We start from the raw sequence: 27,082 nt of genomic DNA, 5'->3' as shown, positions 1-27,082 counted from the left end.
GAAAAGTCAGGAAACAACAGATGCTGGAGAGGATGTGGAGAAATAGGAATGCTTTTACACTGTTGATGAGAGTGTAAATTAGTTCAACCATTGTGGAAGATGGTGTGGTGATTCCTCAAGGATCTAGAGTCAGAAATACCATTTGACCCAGCAATCCCATTACTGGGTATATACTCAAAGGATTATAAATCATTGTCCTAAAAAGACACATTCACATGTATGTTTATTGTAGCACTGTTCACAAGAGCAAAGACTTGGAACCAACCCAAATGTCCATCTATGATAGACTGGATAAAGAAAATGTGGCACATATACACCATGGAATACTATGCAGCCATAAAAAAGGATGAGTTCATGTCCTTTGCAGGGACGTGGTTGAAGCTGGAAGCCATCATTCTCAGCAAACTAACACAAGAACAGAAAAGCCAACACTGCATGTTCTCACTCATAAGTGGAAGTTGAACATTGAGAACACATGGACCCAGGAGGGGAACATCACACACCAGGGTCTGTCAGCGGCTGGGGGGCAAGGGGAGGGATAGCTTTAGGAGACATACCTAATGTAGATGACTGGTTGATAGGTGCAGCTAACCACCATGGCATGTGTATACCTGTGTAACAAACCTGCACGTTCTGCACATGTATCCCAGAACTTTTAAAGTATAATAAAAGAAAAAAAAAAAAAGGAAAATGGCTTTTGAGCTCCTGAATGGAACAAACCCCAAACTGTGTTCTTCATATCTTCCTTCCAAAATAAAAATGGATATCTTTGTCAGTTGGATATGCAGCTATGTTTTGAATTACTGCCAAGGACTTTAATTCAATTAAATGTAAAATTAATTTTCCTGTGGTTATTCTTCCTGTATATTGTTTGATATAATTTAAAAGAAAGATATCAGCATATTCAAAATAGTAATTTACAAAAAAATCAATAAACTCTGATTTTAATGTAGAATATGATTAAGGAGATTTATAGATGTTCCATATGTAGAGAGTGTTGTTGGGAAAATGTATATAGTTGTCTGAGAGAGGTGAGAAACAAGTTCAAATGATCACTTTTAAGGCAATAAGAAATAATCTTTGGCCAGGTGCGGTTGCTCACACCTGTAATCCCAGCACTTTGAGAAGCCGAGGTGGGTGGATCACATGAGGTCAGCAGTTCAAGACCAGCCTAGCCAACATGGCGAACCCTGTTTCTACTAAAAATACCAAATAACTGGGCGTGGTGGCGGGAGCCTGTAATCCCAGCAGCTTGGGAGGCTGAGGCACAGGTGAATGGCCTGAACCCTAGAGGCAGAGGTTTCAGTGAGCTGAGGTCACCGCACTGCACCCCAGCCTAGGTAACAGAGCGAGATTCTGTCTCAAAAAGTAAAAAAAAAAGATAAAATAAAATAAATCTTTTACTCTATCTTCCTTCAAAGGCGACCAGTCTTCACATTTCTAGCCTCAGTGAAATTTTATAACTTAGGTACTACAAAAAGAAAATAATACTTGCCTTTACGAACGTTTTAAATTGGCACTTTTGTCTTTAACCACCCGTTGTGTCTTTTGTGTAAATGAGTGATTAAATGTTGGAGCTTCCCTTTCACGTTGGGAGTAATAAAGAAGCTGCGAGAGTTGTCCAAACACGTTATAGTAACATTATGAACTAGAGCGATGCACTAGAAAAGGAAAGGAACTGATGGATATGAGAAAATAAAATCTGGTAGAATAAGTGCTTGATTCTTAAGTCTAATGACTAAATTAGATGGATGCCCACTATATTGTAGAGTGTGTGGACAGTAACAGATACTGGCACTTTGGAAACATTTTCAGTTGACTCCAACATGGATCTTTTATAGGTGTTTTTAAAGTTGACACCATTTTTAAAAAGTGTTTAGAATGTAGACTCATTCTAAATGACCAGCTCATTCTAGACCAACTTCATGCATTAAAATTTTAAATTGGATTCAAGCAACAAATGTTTAAAACAAAAAGCTTTTACTATGTAAAAACGTATCCTCAGAAATGGTATAATTATTCAGATACATTTTACGTCTTCCTGTTAAAGAGCTGAAACTTTTCAATTAGAGCGAACAGAATATTCATTGATTGTAGTAGTTTTTTTAATTTTGATATTTGCAATTTGAGCAAAATAGTTTTAAATTTTTTACATTTATGAATGATCAGTAGTAGCAACCGGCTATTTTTCACCTTTATTTTAACCTTGACTATGAATCTGAGATTGAAAAACCACTACATGCTGATCCTATAGTGTAGTGTTGAAATGATTAGACTCTTGAAATAGATCCCCTTGTTGTGATTTCCTACTTAGTATTTTTTGCTATGTGACCTTCATCAAACTAGTAAACCCCTTTTTCTTGTTGGGGAACAATAATTGTACCTACCTTATAGGATTAAATGAATTAATATTTAGAGAGTGCTTACAACAGTGCCTGGAATTTTAGTTATTATTGTTTCTAATAAAGTGCTTAGGAGATATCTCATATTTTTCCAGTTATGATTAATCTATGCACATTGATAATTCTGCAGGTTTAAAATTGTATTCATTACATTACAAAATGGAATTCGTATAGAGATATGAGTTTTTTCAAATGTTAAGATATGTTTCCTTAGTTTTCTTATTATATTTATTCTTGAGACTATTTTTATACTAATTATGCCAACTGGACTTTTTATAGCACTTTATAAAGCTTTAAACTAATTTATCTCATTTTATCTTTATGGTGTCTCTAAATGTGCATTATCTCATTATGCCCTGTAAATAAGATGCAATGAATTGCCCAGTGTCACACAGCTGTAATTGGGGAAGGTAGAAGTCCAGTCCAAGTATCCTAATTCAGAATGTCTGTGCTCCTTTTCTGATTCACTATGCAGGCTTTTATGGGCGTCCCAAATCAAAACTAAAAGATTCTAGATTCACCAATGTCTTTTTTCCTTGTCCATCATAATAAACCAGAACCAAAGATCTCTCCTGCTCTGGGGCATTTTGTCTAAGATTACTATTAACTATCCTTCCTTATTCTTTCATTCGTTCTTTCAGCCAGAAGTTATTGAGTTTCTGTGGGAGATACTGTGCTTTGAAAATTCTTGATATGGATCCAACCTATTCTCAGTGCATTTATATACATATAATTCTTCCAGTTATAATTGCTATGTTTAAAAAAAGATTTGTGGCAACCTCATAGCTACATGAAATATAGCAAGGTAATATAAATTAGAAGTTATTGATAAAGGAAAAAATACAAACATACATATGCATACACATACAGTAAAAATATAAAATGCACTCCAAAATGAGACTTAGGAGGGCCTATGTATATACCCTACAGCCCTTGATGTATATTACATATGTGGGAAGGCATAAAGTGATTGACCTTAAGTCAAAGTATGCCTCTAATAATCATGCTGAGAGCAAATAATTTATATATAATGCTATCTTGAAAAACATTTAAAAGAAGGTATTTAAGATATAGTATGTCTGTCTTAGCAATATTTAAACAAAGTATGGAAGGTGATTGATACATGATGATGATGAGATGGTACTAACTATTCATTTGGGTTTTTACATAGAGTATTTGTGGAGAATGGAGTATTATGAAGGTTTAAAATTTTTTTCTATTTGTTTGTCAATGTTAATTATCTGAGTTTACCTAAAGTTATATTTTAAGTAATGTCACTGACTTACAGTATTAATGGTTGAAATGTGAGTCTGAATTATTTTACTGTATTATGAGAAATGACAGAATTTAGTTTCAGCTGTGTATAGTATTCACTGATAACTTCTGTATCCTTTGGTTTAGAAGTATTTCTTATTCGAGGAAGTGAAACCTACTGAGTCATTTAGAATAGACGGAGTCCTCAGTACTTCCTCTTAACATTCACAGAATGGTGGGAACTAGAAAATGAGTTATTTATTGGTCTTTATTCTCCATTAATGCATATTATTTGATCTTGCATTAAGTATACATTGACAGAAACATTATTTTAATTATTGTATTGAAGACATTCTTCATGTGTATTTAATCAACCACCTGACAGAAACTAGGGCAGAGTAACCAAAGTAACATTTGAGACTTTATGGTTAGACGTCTAATTTGCATGTGACAGTAGTCCATTTATAAAGTGTGATGGATGAGGTCATATTAGAGTAAGTACCATTAGAGACACATTCAGTGTGATCTGTGTTTTTGCAAATCAAAATTAATGGTCATTGCAGCTGTTTGTTGATCTGTTGAGTAATGTAAACTCTCAACAACAAAGCTGAAGAGAAGATGTATTTTGTGATATCTACTCTTATAACAGGTACTCTTAACAACATCAGTAATTTGTATAACATTAAATTTTCAAGTAGCATAGAGAAAAATCTAAATTCAGTTTTAGATGAACAGTTCTTTGTTTTTTCTTGTGCTATAAAGACACAGTTATTGCCTTTCACCTCCTCCCCCTTCAAAACTCAATATTTTCAGTTATCTCTTGTGAGGAAATAGATCACATAAACTGGAAGTCATCCTTAACTAGAGCAATATGTGAGTTGACCCTGGAGGTTCAAAGAGAAACTTACGTAGCCTAATAGTGTGGCTTGCACATTCTATGCACTGTACTAAAAAATAATGTAACTTTCATGATTTCGATTGGGTGGAATAATTTTTAGTTACGATAATTGCACTGAAATTAGGTCTTTAAAAGGTTCTTGGTTTTTAGTTATGATACTAAAATATTTACCAGTGAATTTATATGATGTGTAGGAGGTACTTCAAAACGATCTAAGAGTGAAAGGAACAAGAGAACATATAGATGAAACTGGATTGGGGATGAATTGATAATTGTTGAAGTCGGGTGATAGGTACATAGAAATTTATAGTTTTCCCTCAAATTTTATGTGTATCTGAGATTTTCTATAATAATTTTTTTAAATGTATGAGACTATGTACTTCTCAAAGTACTGCTTTCCATTCTTCATGTGTTAAAGACAGAGGGACAATCAGATCTTCAGATCTTGCTTGCTTTTTTTCTTTTCTTTTCTTTTTTTTTTTTTTTTTTTTTTGGGCACAGGGTCTTACCCTGACACTCAGGCTGAGGGCAGTCATGCTGTCGTAGCTCACTGCAGCCTCAAACTCCTGGTCTCAAGCAAAGTCCCCAGCTCAGCCTCACGACCAGCTGGGACTTCAGGTGTGTATCACAACACCTGGCTAATTTTTTAAACATTTATTTTTTGTAGAGACAAGGTCTTGCTATGTTGCCCAGGCTGGCACAGCTTGATGTTAAATAAAACTATCTTTTTGAAATTGTCTTATGTAAATCTGTAAAAGTATTCCACTATAGGCACCTAATATGGATCTCTTTTGACTTGTATAACAAGGGGAGTTTTGCCTAAATGATAATATTTATTGAATATGACTTTAAATTTAATATTCTTTTTATAGGAGAAAGATTTTGCTTTTCTTAAATATTTATTCCTGTGTTAGAAAATATCACTGCAAGGAGGTTATCAAAAATAGAAGAATTAAATCTTGGTTTTGTTATCTGTAAAATGATGGAGCAAATAATATTTAATGTGTTTTGAAGCCCGCTGGACATGAACATGTATGGTGGTAAACCTTGAAGGATTCTATATTTATATGTCTGTATTTCTTTATACCACCTTAGTTCAACTGTTTTACCATTCTAAGTTTCTTTTCCAAATTATGTACAAGCAGATGAATAAGAATATGTTGCAATTGATTTTTCTTAAGCAAGCTCAGTGTTTTTTGTTTTTTGACACTTTGTTTGGCAAAGGAGGTGTTCAATTTGTTGAGCTGACTGAAACTTAGAAAGAATAAACTATCACAGGATCTGCCACAAAGTAGATGTGAGGTAGTTGTTCAGTGAGAAGAGAGTGAGAGAGTTATTCCATCCTTGATCCAAACATCACTGTTGGGCAGGTAGATCACTAATTTCCTATTAAACCAAGTGGACAGGACAGTCCTGAATTAATTATGGAACAGTTTCTTTAAAGACGTCAGCTCTCTGCATCCCTTGTCTTGCCACTGAAATGGTGCTATTTCATCCCATTTCTCCGTTAAAGTAATTTTGTGATTTTTGCCACTTTTAAATAACACATTGCTAAAGTCAGGGTATAATGCAAAACCAAAAATCGGGTGGAGAATATCATATACCATCTTATCTCTAGAAAGCAATGTTGTCTGTAGGGCAAGAAAACAGTCTTTTTTTATTTCCCTGCAAATTGTGAATTTTTAGTGTAGTTAGTTTTGAGAAATGAATATAGGAAACTTTGAGCAAAACATCCAATAATGACCAGTAAATACATTTCCAGCCCAAAAGTATTTGCACAAATCTTTTTGTATCATATTGTTTAAAAGCAAGATAAGGGCAAAACTTAGTATCTCACAGAGAACTTTATATTTGAGCTGTGTGTCAGGATGACAGGCTTTCAGGACAGATGATGGCTTTTGAATATAAATGTACACATTTTAATTTTTCCTAATTGTGTATAAAGATTTTAAAATACACAGGCAGTTAAAACAAATATTTAGCCACAATTAGATGCCCAAGTATTGTATTTTTCTCACCGATACTACCGCTTTATTATGAATTTTTACCAAAATATACTTTTTTATGGAATGTTTGGTTAGTACTGCACTCTTTTCATAAGGAGAGATATGATTCAATTTCCAGTTTTCTTCAGGACTCTAATGCCTTGATACATTAGAATAATAAGTGAACAGTCAGGAAAATAAAAAGGTTTCTTTTCTTGGGAAAATCAAACTTTTTTAAAACTTTTTTTTTCCTTCGGAAACTGAAGATACTGACCATTTATTATACATTTTGTTGGCTCCCTGTTCTATACCCACTACCACTTCAAGAGAAATCTTCCCCCACCTCCTACCCCAAAAAGTCTTTTTGGGGGTGTGACTTTTATAGTTGTAGAACATTATTAGCATTTCTCGGTACTGTTTATTTTGAACAAAACCAATCCATGCATTTTCTATTTGTTTAGGAGTCGGATGGTCAGGGCTGCCCTTTCTGTCGTTGTGAAATAAAAGGAACTGAGCCCATAATCGTGGACCCCTTTGATCCAAGAGATGAAGGCTCCAGGTGTTGCAGCATCATTGACCCCTTTGGCATGCCGATGCTCGACTTGGACGACGATGATGATCGAGAGGAGTCCTTGATGATGAATCGGTTGGCAAACGTCCGAAAGGTAAAACTAGAAACATGGGTTTAGTTAAGGTGATGTGACCATATGAAAAGGAAATGATGCCGTCATAAATGGAGTATGACTCAGTGTATTTGAGTTTAGAAAAGAGGCACACACACATACTAGCCTGGGCCTGTACAGGGTCAGGATCATCAATATCACTGTCTTCTACCTCCACATCTTGTCCCACTGGAAGGTCTTCAGGGGCAGTAACACACGTGGAGCTGTCATCTTCTATGATGACAATGCCTTCTTCTAGAATACCTCCTGAAGAACCTATCTGAGACTATGTTACGGTTAACTTTTTTTCATAAGTAGGAGTATACTCTAAAATAATGATAAAAAGTATAGTATAGTAAGTACATAAACCAGTAACATTCATTTATTATCATTATCACATATTATGTACTGTACACAAGTATATGTGCTATACTTTTATGCAACCAGCTGCACAGTAGGTTTGTTTACACCAGCATCACACAAACACGTGAGTAATGCTTTGTGCTATGACGTTAAGGTGGCTATGATGTCACCCATCAGGCAATAGGAATTTTTCAGCTTCATTATAATCTTATAGGATCACCATGATGTATGTGGTCCATTACCGAAATGTCATTGTGCAGGGCACAACTACTATAATGTTGACAGGCTGATATAATCATAGTTTGAGAGAGAACTAGATTCTCCTCAAGGTACTCTCATTGGTTTTAAACATCATAATGAGAGGTAATGAGAGTGTTTGTATAAAATTAAACGTCATCTAACACTGGCAATAGCAAATCTGTGAAGAAAAAATTTAAGAAAGGAAATTATTAAATTTGGAAATGGTGAAACTGAATTTGATTAAAAATATTCTTTGTTCAAATCTAGAAGAAGTGTCTGATAGAGTTTTTTCTTAATGGGAAGGCTGTCTCACTGTTTGGCTTCTAAGAGGTCACATAAGATTTACTTCTGTGAATTTACCAGAATCTGAGTTTGCTCATTAATGTTGTTGACTCAGAAAAATTGACCTTGTCAGTTCACTGAGAATGGATGTTACTGCCCAGTTTAAGTTTATATAACCAGGTATACAACAGACTAGTCAATGAACCAGAATGCCAACTGATTAATTTGCAGACCAGAAATACAGTGGTCAAGAGGGGTAGACTCTTGGATATCAGGCTATTCCCTGTACAGGAAGATACATGAAATCCCAATTACTTTCACAAATTTTTTGCTCTCAAAATCAGAGAAATGGGATTGAGTGGTGTGAAAGGTCTGCATATATGGTGCCACCCTTCCTCCTGACTTGGGCAGACATGGCTAATCAGTCATGATACTTACCGCCGCTGAGTTCAGACTTGGCCAACAGAGCCTTTCAACACAGCCCTGAAGATCTTCCACTGTAGTTCATTAGGATTTGGCAGGTAGCATGAAACCTATTTGCCATTGTCACTAGGTGGAGTGATGATAATGTGTAATGGCATCAGATTGTATTCACCGTAATCATCTATCTCTGTAGGAAGGAAATGCTTGGTAGTGGAATTTTGACAAGGCATTTCTTTGAGTTACTTCATTTTTAGGGCTGTGTGCGAGTTTTCCTCTTGGGAAACTCTTGCATTTTCTCCCTTCCAATGTTCCATGCTGACCAAATACATTCCCTTAGGATATTTTACATACAAATTTTTACATAGGAAGATATGTTAACATCACCAACATGGCTACTCTCAAATTTTGCATTTTTCTGGAATGATTTTTATTATTTATCTTATTGGTTTTTCATAAATGTTATAATTTAACACTCAGAGAAACTACATGATTTCACTCTTTAATCCTGAAAGATACAGTTTTTATTAATAGTTTGAATTATGTGATTTTTTTTGACCTAAGAAATGGAAGAAAGTAGTTATTCCTCAGAAATCCTGAAGGATGAACAAGAAAAAATAATCTTAGATTGAAACAGACTTGAGACTTGAGTCTCAAAACAAAGTTAACTTAAGGAAGACGTGGAATAAAGCACCAGTTCTGCTACAGAGTAGTAATGGCATGCTAGGCAAGTTATATAACCTCTTTCTTCCTCAGTTTACCCCTTCGTAAAACAGAAAAATAATAGTAGCTTCTCTGTTGGGTGTTGTGATGATCAAACGGGATCAAGGACCTAAGAACCTAGAAGAATGTCAGGTCACCAAAGTCATAAATGCTCACTATATTATTACCAATGTTAATTAATAATACTATGTAATACATATTCTAGGATATACTCCATAATCTGAGTTAGTAGAAATCATTTCATCACTATGCATGTGAGAGAGCTACATATGCGGAGTTGGTGATATTGATGTACTGTTCCCCAGAAGACATAAGTTTGAATACTGGCTTTACAATGTACAAATACAAACAAATCACATGACTAGTCTGAGCCTGATTTCCTCTTCTGAAAAATGAGAATAATAATACCTCCCTAAATTGTTGAAATAATGACATATGTTATTAATGCTGGTTTTATTGATTTGTGACCCTTTTTACTGCAAGTTAAAAATGATTTTACATTTTAAGTGGTGTATATTTAAATTCCTATATAAGTACCTACAAAATGTCCTTGATTTTAAATCTTGTCCTAAAATATTCACTACCTGGCCCTTTAAGAAAAAGTTTGCAGCCCCACGTCTAGGACATAGTAAGCATTTAAAGAATGGTTATTGAATGGATGGATAATGGAGAATGACAGAAAAGTATTTGAGATACAACAGCTCAAGTAGTTGAAGTGCTCCAGGTAGCAGTGTTTTTTTTAGCTGTGAAGACATTTCAATTTTCTTTACTAAATGGGTTTTCATCTTCAATGATCCATGTGAGAGGGTAGGTCTAGGCTTTAAGAGAAATTTTAAAAATAATTTTTGTATACCTTACTGCTTGGGAGAAAACAGTATTTGCCCTATGTGAATTTGGGAAAAGTTGCAGTCTCAACCTGCTTTCCATTGAATTAAGTTGAAGCTTGAGCCTCTTTTCAGTAGTGGCACTAACAATCGAAAGGAAATGCTGGGAACATAACATGAGAAGCAGAATGTTCCAAGGTGACTCTAGTGTTTCTCCTTGATCTTATCACCTGCTCCCAAGACCATTCATATTTCATTCTCTCTGGCACACTGGTGAGCTTTCTGTCAAGGGAGCTGAGACATTTTCACATTGATCCTTTCTGTTTTTTACCCCACAAAGAGTAGAATGATGATCTCAAGCATTATTGTCCTAGTAGTCACACTTCAGTAGCTTATTTGGCAGTCAGCAGTGTCATTTAATAAAGCTTTACTTCACTACAATCTTGTTATACTTTCCTATGGGAGTTAGATAGTTTAGAAATTTATATCACTTGTAATTATTTGTTTTTAAGTTGAAGAGGTATATTTCAGTTAAATGTCTTTATGTCTACTAATCTGCCTCTAGTCAATTAAACTGATTGTGACTTTTATAGCATTTCATAAATGTGTACCACTTAATTTTCAATAAAACCTAAATTTTTATATAGATACAAGCATAATTCTTTCTGAATAATTTGGAAGAATATTGCTATGATGTTATGTTCTTATAGTATTTTATATGTACTTCTATATCAGGAGTTACACTAAATTGTTATTTAAAGGACTGCCTTTAAGGCCAGGGACAATGCCTTGTATTTGTGTTCCCAGGCACCTAAATGCACTCAATAAATATTTACTAAGTGAACTGATAAATGCACACTCCTGCACACATGTTCCTTTAGGGCAATAACCTAATCTTATGCATATTTTAAACTTTGTTCCAACCTGAATACCAAATATATATATATACACAGAGCATCAAACTGATAGATTTTATCCAGTTTTTTCTTATAGGAGTGGTTATAAACAAATGTCACATGGTCATTTTGACACAGTAGTTCTTCTACCTGAATGTTCTTCCTGTTTTTTAAATCATTCTTTTGTCATTCATTCATGCATTTTCATTCATTCACTCATTCATTTATTCATTTATTTTTTAATTAACTAATGAATTAATTTAGAGCTGGAGTCTCGCTTTGTTGCCCAGGCTGGACTGCAGTGGCACTATCTTGGTTCACTGCAACCTCTGCCTCCCTGGTTCAAGTGATTTTTCTATCTCAGCCTCCCGAGTAGCTGGGATTGCAGACGCCTGCCACCACGCCTGGCTAATTTTTGTATTTTTAGTAGAGACAGGGTTTTACCACATTGGTCAGCCTAGTCTCGAACTCCTGACCTCAAGTGATCCAGCCGCCTCAGCCTCCCAAAGTGCTGGGATTACAGGCATGAGCCTCTGTGCCTGGTGCCTGGACTTACTCATTTATTTTTAAAACATTTTATTCTCTCAGTTAAAAGAGTGACTGCCAGTGATTGTCCAACAGAATGGTTCCATTGTTTCTATCTGCCATTTTGAATACTCATCTTTTTCTTCTTTTATGAGTGGGCCGATGATAATATTGTGAAATTGTTTCTGCCTGTCTTCAGCATATTACATTCTTTAAATGAATAATGCTGCCATCGTAGCATGGAAACCTGCTTTGATTGTATATTCCTGTTACCATGGTGATATCCCACAGCTGGAGTTCATAAATAGTAGCATACTAAACATATAGTGTATTTCTATTATTTCTTTTATAGTTAAATGTGTTTAATAATGCTAATCCTTACAGAAGCAATAGAACCTAAAAGTCTATAATACATACTTTTTGATTCCCTCTTTGATAGAAAGTATTTCGTGATTCTAACTAGAATATGTTTTAGATTTTGCCCAAGTCTGTATCGTTGCCTGAGTTTTCAAGCTGTCAGAATCCTGGGATAATTAGATCTGATGTGAGCCCTCAGACAAAGTCCAGGATGTGACTGGTAAGATCACAGCCTTCTCTCTGACTTCAGTCAGATCAGAGCTAAAAAACAGTATCTGTTGCTACCCAGTGATTTGCTTCATTTTGCCAGAGGATTAAGAGGAATCTTAACAGTTTTTCACAGTATTAGTCACCAAATACATAACATTAACATTTGAAATAAATAAAAATTTGCATATAAAAATAAAATGTTGACAGACTGAACTAGTGAATGAGCCCAGATTAGTTCTTATTGTCTTAAACATTGTATTTTCTTAAAATAATATTTAAAATCTTAATGAATGGCCACATTAGAACAAAAATGGGTATGAACAAAAGTCAAGGAAGTTATTCTTTTTTATGCATTCTCCTTTGTTGCCTTCTTCAATTAAAATACATCTTGCTAATTAGAAATGTAACATGTCATCTAAGTATTGCATTTCCTAATAAGAGTGAAGAACGTCTCTATAGCAGGGGTCCCCAAACCCCAGGCCATGGACCAGTACCAGTCTGTGATCTGTTAGGAATCGGCTGTGCAGCAGGAGGTGAGCAACAGGCTAGTGAGCGAAGCTTCATCTGTATTTACAGCCACTCCCCACAGCTCGCATTACCGCCTGAGCTCTGCCTCCTCTCACATCAGCAGTGGCATCAGATTCTCAAAGGAGTATGAACTCTATTTTGAACTGCACATGGGAGGGTTCTAGGTTGTGCGCTTATTAGGAGAATCTAATGCCTGATGATCTGTCACTGTCTCCCATCACCCCTAGATGGGACTGTCTAGTTGAAGGAAAATAAGCTCAGGGCTCCCACTGATTCTAAATTATGGTGAGGTATATAATTATTTCATTATATATTATAGTGTAATAAGAATAGAAATAATGTGCATAATAAATGTAACACATTTGAATCATCCCCAAACCATCCCCTTCCCCTCCCTGCCACCGTTCGTGGAAAAAATGCCTTCTACGAAACCAGTCCCTGGTGCCAAAAAGGTTGGGGACTGCTGCTGCATAGTATTCCTGATCCTAAGGAAAGGGGTGTGTGTGCACATCCCAAAAGGGGTGTTTTGCAGCTATTTTTAGGAGGATGTTGCCTTTTTATGTTGTCTATTTAAATCTGAATCACAGGATTAGAGTCCGTGTTGGAGCCGTAAGGTCAAAAATTACAACAGAAGTGAAATACAAAAATAAAAATAGACATTCGAAATGCAGAACATGGTTCTCAACTATAGGCAATTTTACCTCTTGAGGGTATTCAGTAATATATGGGGACACTTTTGTTTTTTGCAATGACTAAAGGATGGCAAATACTGCTGGCATTGAGTGGGAAGGGCCAGAGATACTAAATATCCTGCAACCCCATGGGTGGTCCTACCCAAAAGAATTATTCTGACCATAGTACTAATAGTCTAGTCCTCACCACTGCCTTCCCACAACATTTAGGTAGAGTCGTGAGTGACAGTAAGCAATCCGAAGGCACAGGTTTGTTGTTCATCATTTACTTGCACTCTGTTTACTGATCTTCTAAAAGCTCTTCATGCAAAATAGTGGTATTTTCTTTATTAGCATGTGATTAACAAAAGAAACAACTGCATCATCCAAGTGCTGTGTGATGTCGTAGGATACCTTGAAGACATTGTTACATATTTCTCAAAAATAACTTGAATACATAGTATATTAGAAGAAGCAACACTTGAACTCTAAAAGTTTTGAGTCCACTGCGTCAGGTAGATTGTCAGCTCCTTGAGGACACAGGCTATGCTTTATTCTTCTTTCCATTCTTAGAGCTTTGCATGGTGCTTGATACACAGTAGGCCCTTGAGAAGGATTTTTTTTTTTTTAATGATCAGTGGTGACACTGTTCTTAATTGTTATATTCTTAAGTAGAGCTGCCCTCTTGGAGTGAAACTGCCTGGGCTCATCTTCTAGTTTTCCTACTTAGTATCTATGTGCCTTGCTTTATTTAACACCCCCTCCCACTCCCCTTCCCCCAAATACTTGGTCCATAAAACTCTGCCTCTTTAAGATTAAATGAGTTCATATATATAAAAAGCCATTAGAACAGTGCTGGCACATGGAAAATGCTAAGTATTAGTTGTTATTAATATTATTTTTAAAGTAAATTAACAAAGATGGGGTCTCACTCTAATGCCCAGCATAGTCTTGAAATCCTGGCCTCAAGTTATCCTTCCACTTCAGCCTCCCAAAGTGCCAGGATTACAGGTGTGAGCCATCACACCTGGCCACATTTTTTATACTAGTGTTATTTAAGACTCCTGAAATATTGCTGTACTTCTAAGAATTAAGTTATTAGTATTTTTGAGTTGTCTATGGAAGGTTTTCTTTTAGATGTTGATATCATTCCATTAGGAAGAATTAGATGCCAAAATTTTATTGGTTACCAAGCAATTGGTTGTATTTCTTTAACATATTAACATCTATATAGTTATAATTTCATTGCATGACCACATTAAAATAATTTACTGTTAAACCATGCTTCAAGTTTGAAACTCAGAAAATGCAAACTTGTCAACATGTCAGCTGAAACACTATTTTGAGGATTAAATAATTTAGATAAGGTTACAGTGTTCTTATTTTCTGTATAACTAAGTTGAAATGATTAAGTATTATCTAAAGTAGGGTGAAGAACTACAGTAACCAAATAGCAATTGCTTGTTCCAACCAGCTTTAGCTGGCATTTGGAGAGCAATAAGGGTTTTCACATGAAAGCATTTTTTCAGTGACCGAAATTTATTCCTTTAATTCTCAGAATGTTCTTGTTTCTTGGCCATTTTTATGGAAATATTTCTGAATTATATGTCACCCTTCCCTGCCTTCTCAAAATTGATTATGCAGCTGAGCGAACCAAAGGGCATAAGAAGCCACTATAGTCAACATGACACATTTCTAGAAGCTTACATTTTGCTACAAGATTTGAGGGTAGCTTGCATAAAGAGAAGAGAACCATAAATTTAAATTAAAATCACACATATATTTGGATCAGGATATAAAATTTGTGTAAATGTTTAAAGTAAAATATAAAACTTTAAAGAAATTTCAAGGTTATGGAGGCTGATCATAGGCCAGGAGATCAAGTCCCTCTCATAAGAAGGTACTTCAAGGAGAAGCAGTATCATCACTTGTGTTAACAGTGTTTAATATTTCAGTAGAGCAGTGCCCTTAAGGTTATCCCCAAGTGTGAGACTGCACTACTTTAAAGGAGACCTATCGGCAACTTTGTTGACCACTTCTCTGCCAGACCTCAAAGAGAAATCAGCTCTTATTCCATTTGGTGTTTCTTAATATATAGGTTTCTGTTTTCCTCCGCTTCTTTATTGCTTCTAATTTGAAAATTTCCAGAAGTTACTAGTGGAACATAGACAGTAATTCAGCCTTTGAATTAGTGAACTTCATTTTACACAGAAATCAAATGTCCATATTCTTAGGAAGGTAGCAGGGTGCCTACATTCTGTTTCTGTATTAAGAAGTAGAAAAAAAAATGTTCCTCCTACTTCAGAGGACTTTCCTGTTTCATTCTGGGTTTCTCCCCAAATTATTGTAGGTTGAGACTTCTGGAAGTATGACCATGGGTAAGCAGGAAATGATTGTATTGCTCTAACACAATATTCTTCATGTAAGCTTTTGTTTATTATCTGTGGAGGTACTCCAAAATAGATAACACAAGTCATTTACTTAAGCTATAATGCCATATGAATATGTGAGTATGTGTGTAAGCATTTTTGTGGCATATACCCTCTCTGAATAATATTCTGTATAGGCTACTATTTTAAATACTCTTGATTTTTGTTTTGTTCACAAAATAAAGTGAAAAAACTGAGAATAGTAGCAAGTAAAATATGCTTAGAATATTTTATCATGTGATAAAAGTTTTATCAATGTCCTTCATTAATTTTCACGCATTTATAGAAAAACATTGACTCTCTGAGTCCTTCTCGTCATCCTTATTATAGTACCTGTATATACCTTGTTCAGATATGGAAATTCATTAAGTAAAAATCTTGTTAAAAGTATTATAAAATTGACTTTGATTATCTCTGGGACTGTCAGAACTCTCATCTTATTAGTAATTGGAGAGGTTTTCTCTTGTCCTGTTTTTATAATAAGCCTGACTGTGCTTGAAGTTTCTTACCAAATGTTTTGCCATTTCCATAATAATGGATCTTATTAACGTTTTTATAAAATGGCTCTTTAAAGGTGTGGATAAAATGAAGAGTGACTAAAATAGAATGAGTTCCCAATTATTATTGGTAATTGCTGAACATAATGAGATGGGCTTTTGACTACTTTACTTCTTAGGGTTTTTCTGTCAGGATTTTCTGTTAAGATTGAAAATGTGGATTTCTCTGTTCCTCATGGTAGTTATAAAGGATTCTGTGCATTTTGTCAGAAAAATAAATAATAGTATTTATTAATTTCCAAAGCAAAAGGATGAGTATGTAGACGTAAAAGAATCCAATGTGGTCTTTAAATTTCTAGAACACCAGGATTCTAGTTTGTAAAAGATGTTCTCATCTGTTACTAGGATTAAAGAACTTAAGAGAAATTGTTAGTTAGACAAATATACTGGTGTGATGATAATACAGGAAGGAATCAAGGCTGGCTCAGCCTTTGGATTTGGAAAGAAGCTGAAACAGATAATTTATCATAAAGTTTTAGAAACAAGTGTAATACTAGAAAAATGTGAGAATCACCTAAAATCAAGATAAAGGAATGAAATGATACTGATCAGTATCTTGTAACTTGAAAGGATGTTTGTGTCTTTCCCAACTTTTGCAGTTACCTCTACATAAGGATTTTGGATATTGTGAATAAGTTCTATACAGTTAATTCTGTGTTCACATTCTACTTTCTATGCTTTATGACTTAATTTTTCCATACTTATATTTGTTTGTCTTAAGATTAGAGAGATGAACATGAAGGAGTGACAAAGAAAGGAACTCATTTAAGCAGTGCTCAAAAGGACATGATACTTTAGTCATTCATTAACACATGAAGACCAGAAGAGCACAGGCGAAATCTCTACCATGAAAAAGTCAGAAAAATTTAACTGCAGAAAAAATAGTGACAGCAATTATAACAGATAGAAAGAGGTTGACTATCCTAATATATAAAGAGCACTTTCAAATCAACAAAGAGGAAATTAGTGGATATGGGGACCAAAAAAACGTAAAAAGCTAGTGACCCAAAGAAGAAGTACACATGTCCAACAAAGATTGCATTTCTTTCAAATTATTTGTCAAGGAAGGAAGGGCAAATTTAAACATTGGTATGGCCCATTAAAATGACAATCAAGCATCAAAGCAAACAAAATATTCTTTGCATTTGAATTTTGTGTAATGGTAATTATCACACATGGCTGGTGAGAGAATAAATTGGTTTTACCATCTGGACAGCAAAAGAGCCTTAAGAATATTCATAAATTCGACACGGTTACATGTCTAGTATCTTGTGCTCAAAAAAATTCTATGATTCTTTCCTTAAAAACTAGCACATACATGGTTAAAGATTTCTTTGTGATACTACTTTATAATAAAGAAAACTTGAAAACAGCATAAGTGTTCATTGCACAGGAATGGTTTTGTAAATGCTGGTACATCCATATATGCATACTTTAAAATTATATTCATGAAGAATGTTTACCGCTAATTTTTTTTTGTATAATGCTAATAAACATTGAGTAGACTTAACATTGTGTATGTGATTAGGAACCATCACCAATGGCTATATGTAGGTGTTCTTTAAAATATCTTTATATTTCCCTATAATTCCAAAATTTCCTAGAGTGAAATTATGTTCTTTATAATGAAGAGAGAAAAAGTGAAATAAACAGAAAATTGAAAAGATACAAGGACAGGACTGCCAAAACCAGTAAAACGTATTTTTTATGGGAAACAGTTTGACAACATGCATACCCCTAAATTTATAAGCCTAATCCAATTCTTAAACTACTTTTCTTGTTATCGTTTGTTGTTTTTGTGTTTAAGACCCTTTCTAGGTTAAAAAGAAAGCCTAATCATGTTAAATTAAATTTTAAGGTTGCTTTTTAAAGGTCAGTGCTAATAATAGCAAATAATCCAAGAGGCATTTCTATTTGACTTTTGAATGCATTTTTACTTAATTTAATTATTTGGTTAGATATTTGATTTTGTTACTATTGCATTAAGAGCTGATAGTGGGAGGAATTGTCTGGGACAAGATAAGAAATAACAAGGGTGGGCATTTTGTTTAAAAATAACTTTAATGGAATTACCTTTTGGCAGTGTAGATGGGCAAGCTTTGACTAGAAATTTGGAGATAATATAATAGATTACATTCTGTCCCTTTTACATCAAAATAATCCATTTTCCTAACCATTTCATCTAAATAAAAATTAAATATTTTACATCAGCATTTATTTTACATAATGTTTATAAATGTTTTACATCAGCATTTATTTTATAATGCATTATTTAATTTTATTAACCCATAATGTTCTGTCAAATGCATTAATTTTATTCTTTAATCTACAGATAACAACACCAATAAGTGGTGACATTTTCAAGACTGCATAGCCTCTTTATATTATAACTGAAATTTAAATATAAGCAATTTGAATATAGGAAATTTAAATATAGGAGATCTGTGGTTTGATATTTATATGATTACTCAAATGCAAAAAAAAAAAGTTCTTTATAACCAGTTGGCATTAGAGCTTAGATAGTCATACTTGAAATTTACATTTTCTAATCAAGAGTATCCGTATGAACAAAATACTAACTGTTGTTATTCAGAATTTAAATGAATCCTTTGCTACTTTTCTACCCAAGATGTTTTATACTTATGTATTTGGTCTGCATTTTTATACACAATGGAAGTAGTAGTGATTAAGAGGAACAGTGGACAAATCAGTAAGTGATAATTAGCGCAGTTCACAGTCTTAGAATTTAAACCTGAGCCAGGGGATTGGTTCTATGTTTGTTTGTTATTATTGTTTTACCCCAACAGCTCCCTTTATCACCTATCGTATGTAGAAAAAGATAAATGGCCTGGGTGATTTGAGCTGGGGATTAGAACTGTGGAAGAAGGCCCAGAAAAGGGTGGAGGAAATGGCTGATAAGGAGTCAATTTAGGGGATAATATGAACTGGTGGGCTAAAGATGAATTCCCACATTCAGGTCCCAGCTATAGAGGCATTTGAATTACCTGGTGATTACCTGTACAGGGGAAAAGTCTGTTACTCTAGAATTTAGTCTTTTAAAATGCAAAAATAAAAATAAAAAATGCAGCTATTACAAAAAGACAGCATTGTCTTTTAAAGGAGAAATAATTTTGGTCTACATTGAATTGATCTAATTTGTTTTTTTTTATTTTCAGAAGGATAAAAAAGAGCAGACTTTTTATTCTTTAAAGTGAGCTGATAAATTTTGATGTCCTGAATTTTTAATATCTCATCCAAAAAAATTAATTATGGACTGGATTGTGAAACATTGTGCTAGATTTCCTTTTTTTCCGTAGACTTTCCAATAGGAAGGACAAAACACAATTTGTGATGACTCAAATAAATTAAAAGTGACCTTCTATATGAACATTACCTACTAAAAATGTTTACAAATCTTCATAGTGTTTGAATTTTACCAGCAATGAAAGTTAAGGCAAAGCTTCAGTACACTAATTGCATAATTGTTTTTAAAAATAGTAAAAGGTTCAGCAAAGAATAATGCATTACTATCAAAAGAGCATTGTTAAATTATCTACTCTTAGGTAGGAATTTTACTCTAATTTAGGAGAACTCAGGAAAATGAGGTTTGGTGAGTTTAGTACATATAATCAATAAAGATGAAAGATATTTTGCTTCTTCACATACTCTCCATAAAATCCTTCTAACTAAGCCAACTTATAGATACTGTGTTGCTTCTAAATGAATTAATTCTTCAAAAGGACAGTACATAATCACCTTCAGAACACAGTATGAATTGCGCTAAGCAAGATATGCTTCCAATTACATTCACAAAGCTTCAGAGAGCCTGCTCGTCTGGAAGTATCTAAAAGTTCAAGGTTATTACTTTGCCACACACATTGGTTTGGATGTCTGTTCTGAGGATTTTCATTATACTCTTTCAGTATCCAACAGGCTCTTCAACACATTTGAGATCAAATTTACCCCATTTAAACATGCTAGAAATTTAGTAACTGCTTAAATATTAGTAATTAATCCAATCTAGGGTGAAAGTCAAGTCCTAATACTGATAATGGGCTGTTAGCTCTATCACAATTCTGTGTCTTGTTTCAGCTAATGAGAGAAGTGGGAAAATATTTGCAGAAAAAAAGTGCTTGGAGGAGCACAGGTCTCATTCAGCAGTCTTTGCAGTGTGTGCATCTAGCCCTGAAAAGTGTCTTTGCAAGTAACTAAAGAACTGTGCATTCTTTCTATATATAAAAAAATATATTGTTTGGGCTAGAAACAGTATTGATAGCTTTGCTTCTTGATTCTTCTTTGTAAAGGAGAGTAGCCATATCAACAAAGCATTTTTTTCAGGTAATAGCTTTTCTAGTTCTCAGAGAATATAATTTATCCTAATAGGAATGGTGGAGAATTAGATGTCCTGTGACAATTGCTGATCTACAGTGTCAAGATGCTGTGATGCAAATAGCTTTACATGAGGAATTTTTTCTGATCTGTGATGATTTTGGGATTAGTTTTGCTCCAGAAGGTTCAAATTTATGGAACATGTGAGGCCCTGTGACTTTCTGGGTAGAACTATTCTTTTGTTAAGAATCACTGGCTGTACTCAAGTCAGTTTGTGACTATAGATTCTTTATTTTCTCCTTCAGTGAGAATTGAATTTTTTTGACTTACCATAACCAAGCTAAAAGAAATGAAAAAGAATCATTAATTTTAAAAAAAGAAATGTTTCTAAAAATTGTAATGTAAAATTATGTTGAATTTTGTTGAATGATTTTGTTATTTGGCACCAACAAAGACTTTGCAGTTTAGTAATGTCATGACAATATTCAGGCATATCGGAGGTATAGTCTTCTGTTTAGCTACTCAGATTTATTTATTTTATTATTTTTTTAGAGACAGGGTCTTGCTCTGTTGCCCAGGCTGGAGTGCAGTGGTACGATTATAGCTTACTGTAGAGTCAAACTCCTGGGCTCAAGGAATCCTCCTACCTCAGCCTCTTGAGTAGTGGGACTGGAGGCGTGTATCACCACACCGTTCTAATTTTAAAAAAATAAAAAATTAGTAAAGAGGAGGTCTTGCCATGTTGCCCAGGCTAGTCTCAAATTCCTGGCTTCAAGCAGTCCTCCTGCCTTGGCCTCCCAAAGTGCTGGCATTACAGGCATCAGCCACCAGGGCTGGCCTCAGATTTATTTTTAAAAAGTCTTTACAAAGGACGCATAAATTTCCAACCATATAAATGTGGGCTGTGCAGTGACTTCCTTGCAAAGAGTATACTATGGGAAGGAGGAGAAAAAAAGAAACTTAACAGTGAAGAAGTCTGATAAACAATACCACGGTCAGGTAATTAAGGTCAGCAACAGCAGTGATGAATCATGTTGATAGCATGGATCCTTGATATGATGTGGTCAAAATGACACTTTACTTCCGTGGTCCTACTCCTCAAAACTTTTAACCCCAGGCTAATTATTTTTAAAAATTAGACAAATCCCAATAAAGAAACATTCTGTATAATCTCTAACCAGTACTTTACAAAACTGTCAGAGTCATCAGACACAATGGATGTCTGAGAAACTGTCAGAGCCAAAAGGAGAGTAGGGAGACGTAATAATAAAAACTAATACAGTTTCCTGCATGAAATCCTGGAGAAGAAAAAGGACATTGGGTATAAACTAAGGAAATCTGAATAAACTATGGATTTTAGTTAATTAACAAAAGCCTTATACAATGTAACTAAGTGTGAATGTGAACGCAAATCCATTATCTCAGTTAAAGACAGACTAAATGATAAAGCTGCTGAGTTCATATTAAATTGTCAAATGATGACATCAGCAATTCGTACAAAGGTAAGTAATGTTAGGAGGAAAGTGGCTTACAAATAAGTTTAAAACTATAAATACTAGCATTCAGAAACAGAACAATATCAAAGCATGATAGATAATGTTGTAAACATTAAGCCTAAATCTTCAAAGAGCTAGTAACTTAGACTCGAAAAGGAAACTGCCCAGTATTTTAGAACAGAATATTGTTTATCCTGTTAAGGCTACTTGATTAACTGTATGGCTTTTATAACAAATAGAAATTAGGTTATGCTGCATTAAAACACATAGACACACACACACAAACACACAACGTTATGCAATAGGAAGTGTTACGTACAAATTGAAATACTTACTGGCTTTTCGATGCTACTTTATCTACCAGACAATATGGAAAACTTGTAGTAACAGAAACTTAATTAGTTTTTGCCAGAAGTACAGACAGACTTTCCTAGACATAGTTCATTGTGTTTCAAGAAAAATGTTTAACTTGAGAATCTTTTCCATGTGTAGTATTAAGGAAAAAACAAATAGACTTAAATCAGTTTGTTTTAAACACACAATTATTTTTTTTAAAACCCCACCTGATTTAATTGGTTTGCAGGAAAATAGACTACATACAAGATACATGTTTGGAACAAAGCAATAGCTAAGTATTAGAATGTACAAAGCTCGAGCAAAAAAATTTATAATATAGAGATCCAAGAGCAATGTGCATTATTGCATTATGTGTTTCTGCCTTCCTCATAAAATATAGATGGTTTTCTTGAAGAATATCTGCATTTGATTGTCTTTATACTAAACTTTTGCTGTTCTTTTTTCTTAGCCCCTTTCTGCAATATGTAGGAAAAACTTATCAGTCTTTTCTTTTCGTAATACTACCCTTGAGGGACAGTATGAACTATTTGCTTCTATTAATCAGGGTAAACTAAGGGAATTCATTTTAACAAATGTATGGTGCCAGAAACCTTCTTCCAACCAAATGTATTCTTTAAGAACAGAGAACACTCTGCACAACTAATAAACAGCGGCATCTTTCTCTTTTTCTGTTCTAGTGCACTGACAGGCAGAACTCACCAGTCACATCACCAGGATCCTCTCCCCTTGCCCAGAGAAGAAAGCCACAGCCTGACCCACTCCAGATCCCACATCTAAGCCTGCCACCAGTGCCTCCTCGCCTGGATCTAATTCAGAAAGGCATAGTTAGATCTCCCTGTGGCAGCCCAACGGGTTCACCAAAGGTAGATCAATTTTATTAGAAACACAGATAAAAATTTTGTAAGACAATTATTGATTGCTCAGATTCTTTTAAATTCCATTACTCATATTTTTTTGCTTTTAATTGTGAATAAGTTTGATGAGTTTCTCATTTAGTTTATGGTGAGCCCACATTCATATTTCTTGTTTTATTACTATGAAAGTTACACATAATTTTTGCAGAGAGAGAGCATATGTCTGTAGCCCCATGATTTGCCAGAATAAGTAGCAGAGTAAGTATAGTTATTTTGTAAAATAGATTTAAAAGGTCATTATATGCATTAAAATAATTTGCATGCTGTTATCAAATGATATTTTACGCTCATTTTTATAGTGCCATGACAAGAAAAATGTGATGGGAGTATATTTGCATAAGGGCTTAAGGTATGACAAATTATCACCCTTGTTTCAAGGCGACTCAGAAGAGGGAATTATATGTAGTTTTTAAACCTGGAGAAATTAATTACAATGAATTGCAATATTTGCAGAGTAATTATATTACTGTTTAATATTAAAGACATAATTCTTACTCTACAGTTAAACCTACAGTTTGTTTTACCGTGTGGATTTTTTCCTCGAATTTGATAAGTATAAGATTTTAAAAATTAATTTTATTTGGTAACATGCTCTGTTGTCTAAAATTTGTTGGAAGCACAATATATTTAGTAGTGTTTGATTTTCCTGTATTACCAGTTAACCTGGTTTTAAGATCACACATTATTAGAATATCATTTAGAATTATGTAAGCAAAACATATTCCTTTTTTCTCTGCTGTTTTCTAACATTAAAATTACAAATCAATCATCAGATTAACCATGTAAATAAAAGTCAAAAGCTACGAAAAGCATACACATTCAATTCATTGATCTATACCTTTATATTTCTATGTAAGAATCAGCCTGATCTTTTAAAATACTGTAAGAATTCATAAAATTGAAGTAATTCCATATGTAGTGCTGCTCTGTTACTTGTGATCTTTTACTATTCTGGTAATAACCGATAAAGAAGCAGAGCCCATTTGCCCCCATATCAGTTTTGCTGTATCACAGTGATGAAAACAAAAATAAAGAAAAAGCTTTTAATCTTCTAAAAATATTACAAATATTACAAATCAAGTTACTCTTTAAAAAAACTGAAACCGTGACAACTTTTCTCCTCTCTCCTAAATCATAGAGATGTGCAAATAAATTATTGACGTATTCTTTTAATGTCAAAGTCATCGTATGATTTTGATCTTCTACTTGTTTCTGTATCATTTCTATAACTTAACATTTGGATTTATGTACTCATTTCTACTTTTTCCTAATGAAATGTATTTATGAGTTTTTTATTCTCATTTAAATTTCATTAACTGGTAATAAAAGCAACTTATTAAAAGATGGCACAGGAATCTAGTAAAACTCCTTGTTTGGCTTAGAAAATTAAAGCAGTAATACACTAGTTTGGAAGTTCTTTCAGTGCATGGTACAACCTTTAGTTTTTTTGTTTTTTTTTTTTCTCTTCTGTTTCTTTAGTCTTCTCCTTGCATGGTGAGAAAACAAGATAAACCACTCCCAGCACCACCTCCTCCCTTAAGAGATCCTCCTCCACCGCCACCTGAAAGACCTCCACCAATCCCACCAGACAATAGACTGAGTAGACACATCCATCAAGTGGAAAGCGTGCCTTCCAGAGACCCGCCAATGCCTCTTGAAGCATGGTGCCCTCGGGATGTGTTTGGGACTAATCAGCTTGTGGGATGTCGACTCCTAGGGGAGGGCTCTCCAAAACCTGGAATCACAGCTAGTTCAAATGTCAATGGAAGGCACAGTAGAGTGGGCTCTGACCCAGTGCTTATGCGGAAACACAGACGCCATGATTTGCCTTTAGAAGGAGCTAAGGTAAGAAATATGCAAAGCAGAAGCTAGAGAATCTGCTTATAAATGCTTCTGATGGTCAGTAGCATAAAAGGTTGGAAAGTGGTTTTTTTTGCCTAGCATGGCACTTCCCTGTAAGTCTTTAATTATCCCCAAGTTATAAATAATCAGAAGCTCATTAAAACTTGAACTTAAGAGAAGTCAGGAGGTTCTAAGTAATGATTTAATTTTAATGTGAAGACACGAGACAATTTGCCAGAGATTTATTTCACCTTCCCTTATTTCATTTGCCAAAAATTTCTTCTATTAACAACTTAGTGGTGGTATAATCAGCCTGCATTTTTTTTTTTTTTTTTTGAGACGAAGCCTCGCTCTTGCCCCCCAGGCTGGAGTGCAGTGGCGTGATCTCGGCTCACTGCAACCTCTGCCTCCCAGGTTCAAGCGATTCTCCTGCCTCAGCCTCCTGAGTAGCTGGGATTGCAGGCACCTGCCACCACGCCTGGCTAATTTTTGTATTTTTAGTAGAGATGGGGTTTCACCATGTTGGCCAGGCTGGTCTTGAACTCTTGAGCTCAGGGGATCCGCCTGCCTCAGCCTCCCAAAGTGCTGGGATTACAGGCATGAGCCACTGTGCCCAGCCAGCACGGTATTTTTAACAAACTCCTTTAGTTCCATCCAATTTTTACAAGTTGTGTTACTATACATGTCATAAATCAGTTGTTGGAGTTAGTTATTGTTGCCTGGGACAGTACACATTAGGCAGCCAGGTAAAATGAACTTCCTATATACTTAAAAACACTAAACCAAGTTCACTCTTAAAAATCAAGTTCTTTTCCCAAGTTTTTTCCCCTAAAATTGAGAGATTCTCACCCTTTTTGACTCCTCACTTGAAGGATGTTACTACTATCATTTATATGTCCAGGAAGGAGTTTATGTGTGCAGGAAACTGAAGAGACAGCAGCAGAAATCATTTACTTTAGAATTCTTGGTAGTTCCTTGGCAGAGGTATACTGTAATAATTTCTGGTATTTGGTTCCAGGATGCTTTTGACTCTGAGATTAGATCCCTGCCATCTTCCCTCTGCTGATGGAGGCCTTGGCTCTTCTGAAGACTATAATATTAAAGTGATCTCATCTCTGTAGACCTTAAATTGATATTTTACAGAAGTAGTCTAGTCCTTCAATATAATGGTTAAAGTTGGTGAGTTCGTCTTATATTCAGGATATAAGGAAGAAGCGTGACTTGCACTCAGCTCCTCTGTGTGTGGAGGTACAGTGATAATGAACACTTTGTATGACAGTATTTAACCTCAGTGATATGGGGTAGCCAGGAAAGGAAGAGTCACAACTCAGTAGCACAGCATTCAAAACAAAGGCAAGGAGTGGTGGCAGTTTGCTTTGACTCTTTGCTGGTGACTCACCTTAGTACCTTCAGTCTCATCTATTATAAATATGAGGATCTCTAAAGGTTTCCTCAGGGTCACCTAAATATAATGTAAATGTAAGAGAACATACTAATAAAACCAATTTTATAATAATCTCTGTCAGTGGGGAGCTCCTCCTCAAAAGAGTTTTTCCACAACCTAGAATGCTGATTGGAAGGACCTGCCATTCATTTTCAAAAATTTTCAGTTTTTTTTTTTTTTCCCCTTTAGCTTTACTTTTTATTCATATGTGATCACACTTGTCTTGGGAAGAGTGTTAGAAGAAGCTGTAATTAACTAGTTATATCTCAGCAGCATGTTATAATTTATTTTCTAAACGGACTTCAAAAATACTTGAAATATAATAGTTGTTATAGCCATTTCATTGAAGATATCTTGTCTCGGGGTTCTTTTAGATAACATGTTATAGTTTTAATGCTATTATAAATTTGCCCTCCTAAGCTCTAGAAAACTGGCTGTTAATTTTTTTATGAGATGTTACCCCAATTTCTTAGG

General features: G+C 34.7%; 1 protein-coding gene across 23 annotated transcripts in view; it reads left to right on the top strand.

The window, feature by feature from the left end:
- Positions 1 to 27,082, top strand: part of CBLB (Cbl proto-oncogene B) — a 212,095-nt gene that overhangs the window by 142,994 nt on the left and 42,019 nt on the right. For 21 of the 23 annotated variants that reach the window (XM_016941587.3, XM_054680843.2, XM_054680846.2 and 18 more), the window contains 3 exons: positions 7,001 to 7,204; positions 23,086 to 23,271; positions 24,802 to 25,167. In XM_016941587.3, coding sequence (XP_016797076.1) covers positions 7,001 to 7,204; positions 23,086 to 23,271; positions 24,802 to 25,167 — 756 coding nt within the window. Of the gene's footprint in view, positions 1 to 3,043; positions 3,208 to 7,000; positions 7,205 to 23,085; positions 23,272 to 24,801; positions 25,168 to 27,082 lie in introns of those variants that run through there. The other 2 variants (XM_016941593.4, XM_016941592.4) reach the window with 1 other exon arrangement.

This window comes from Pan troglodytes, chromosome 2, assembly GCF_028858775.2.
Source record: "Pan troglodytes isolate AG18354 chromosome 2, NHGRI_mPanTro3-v2.0_pri, whole genome shotgun sequence".
NCBI classification, from domain to species: Eukaryota; Metazoa; Chordata; class Mammalia; order Primates; family Hominidae; genus Pan; species Pan troglodytes.
Note: the sequence above shows the minus strand (reverse complement) of the source record. Positions and strands in the feature narration are given on the sequence as shown.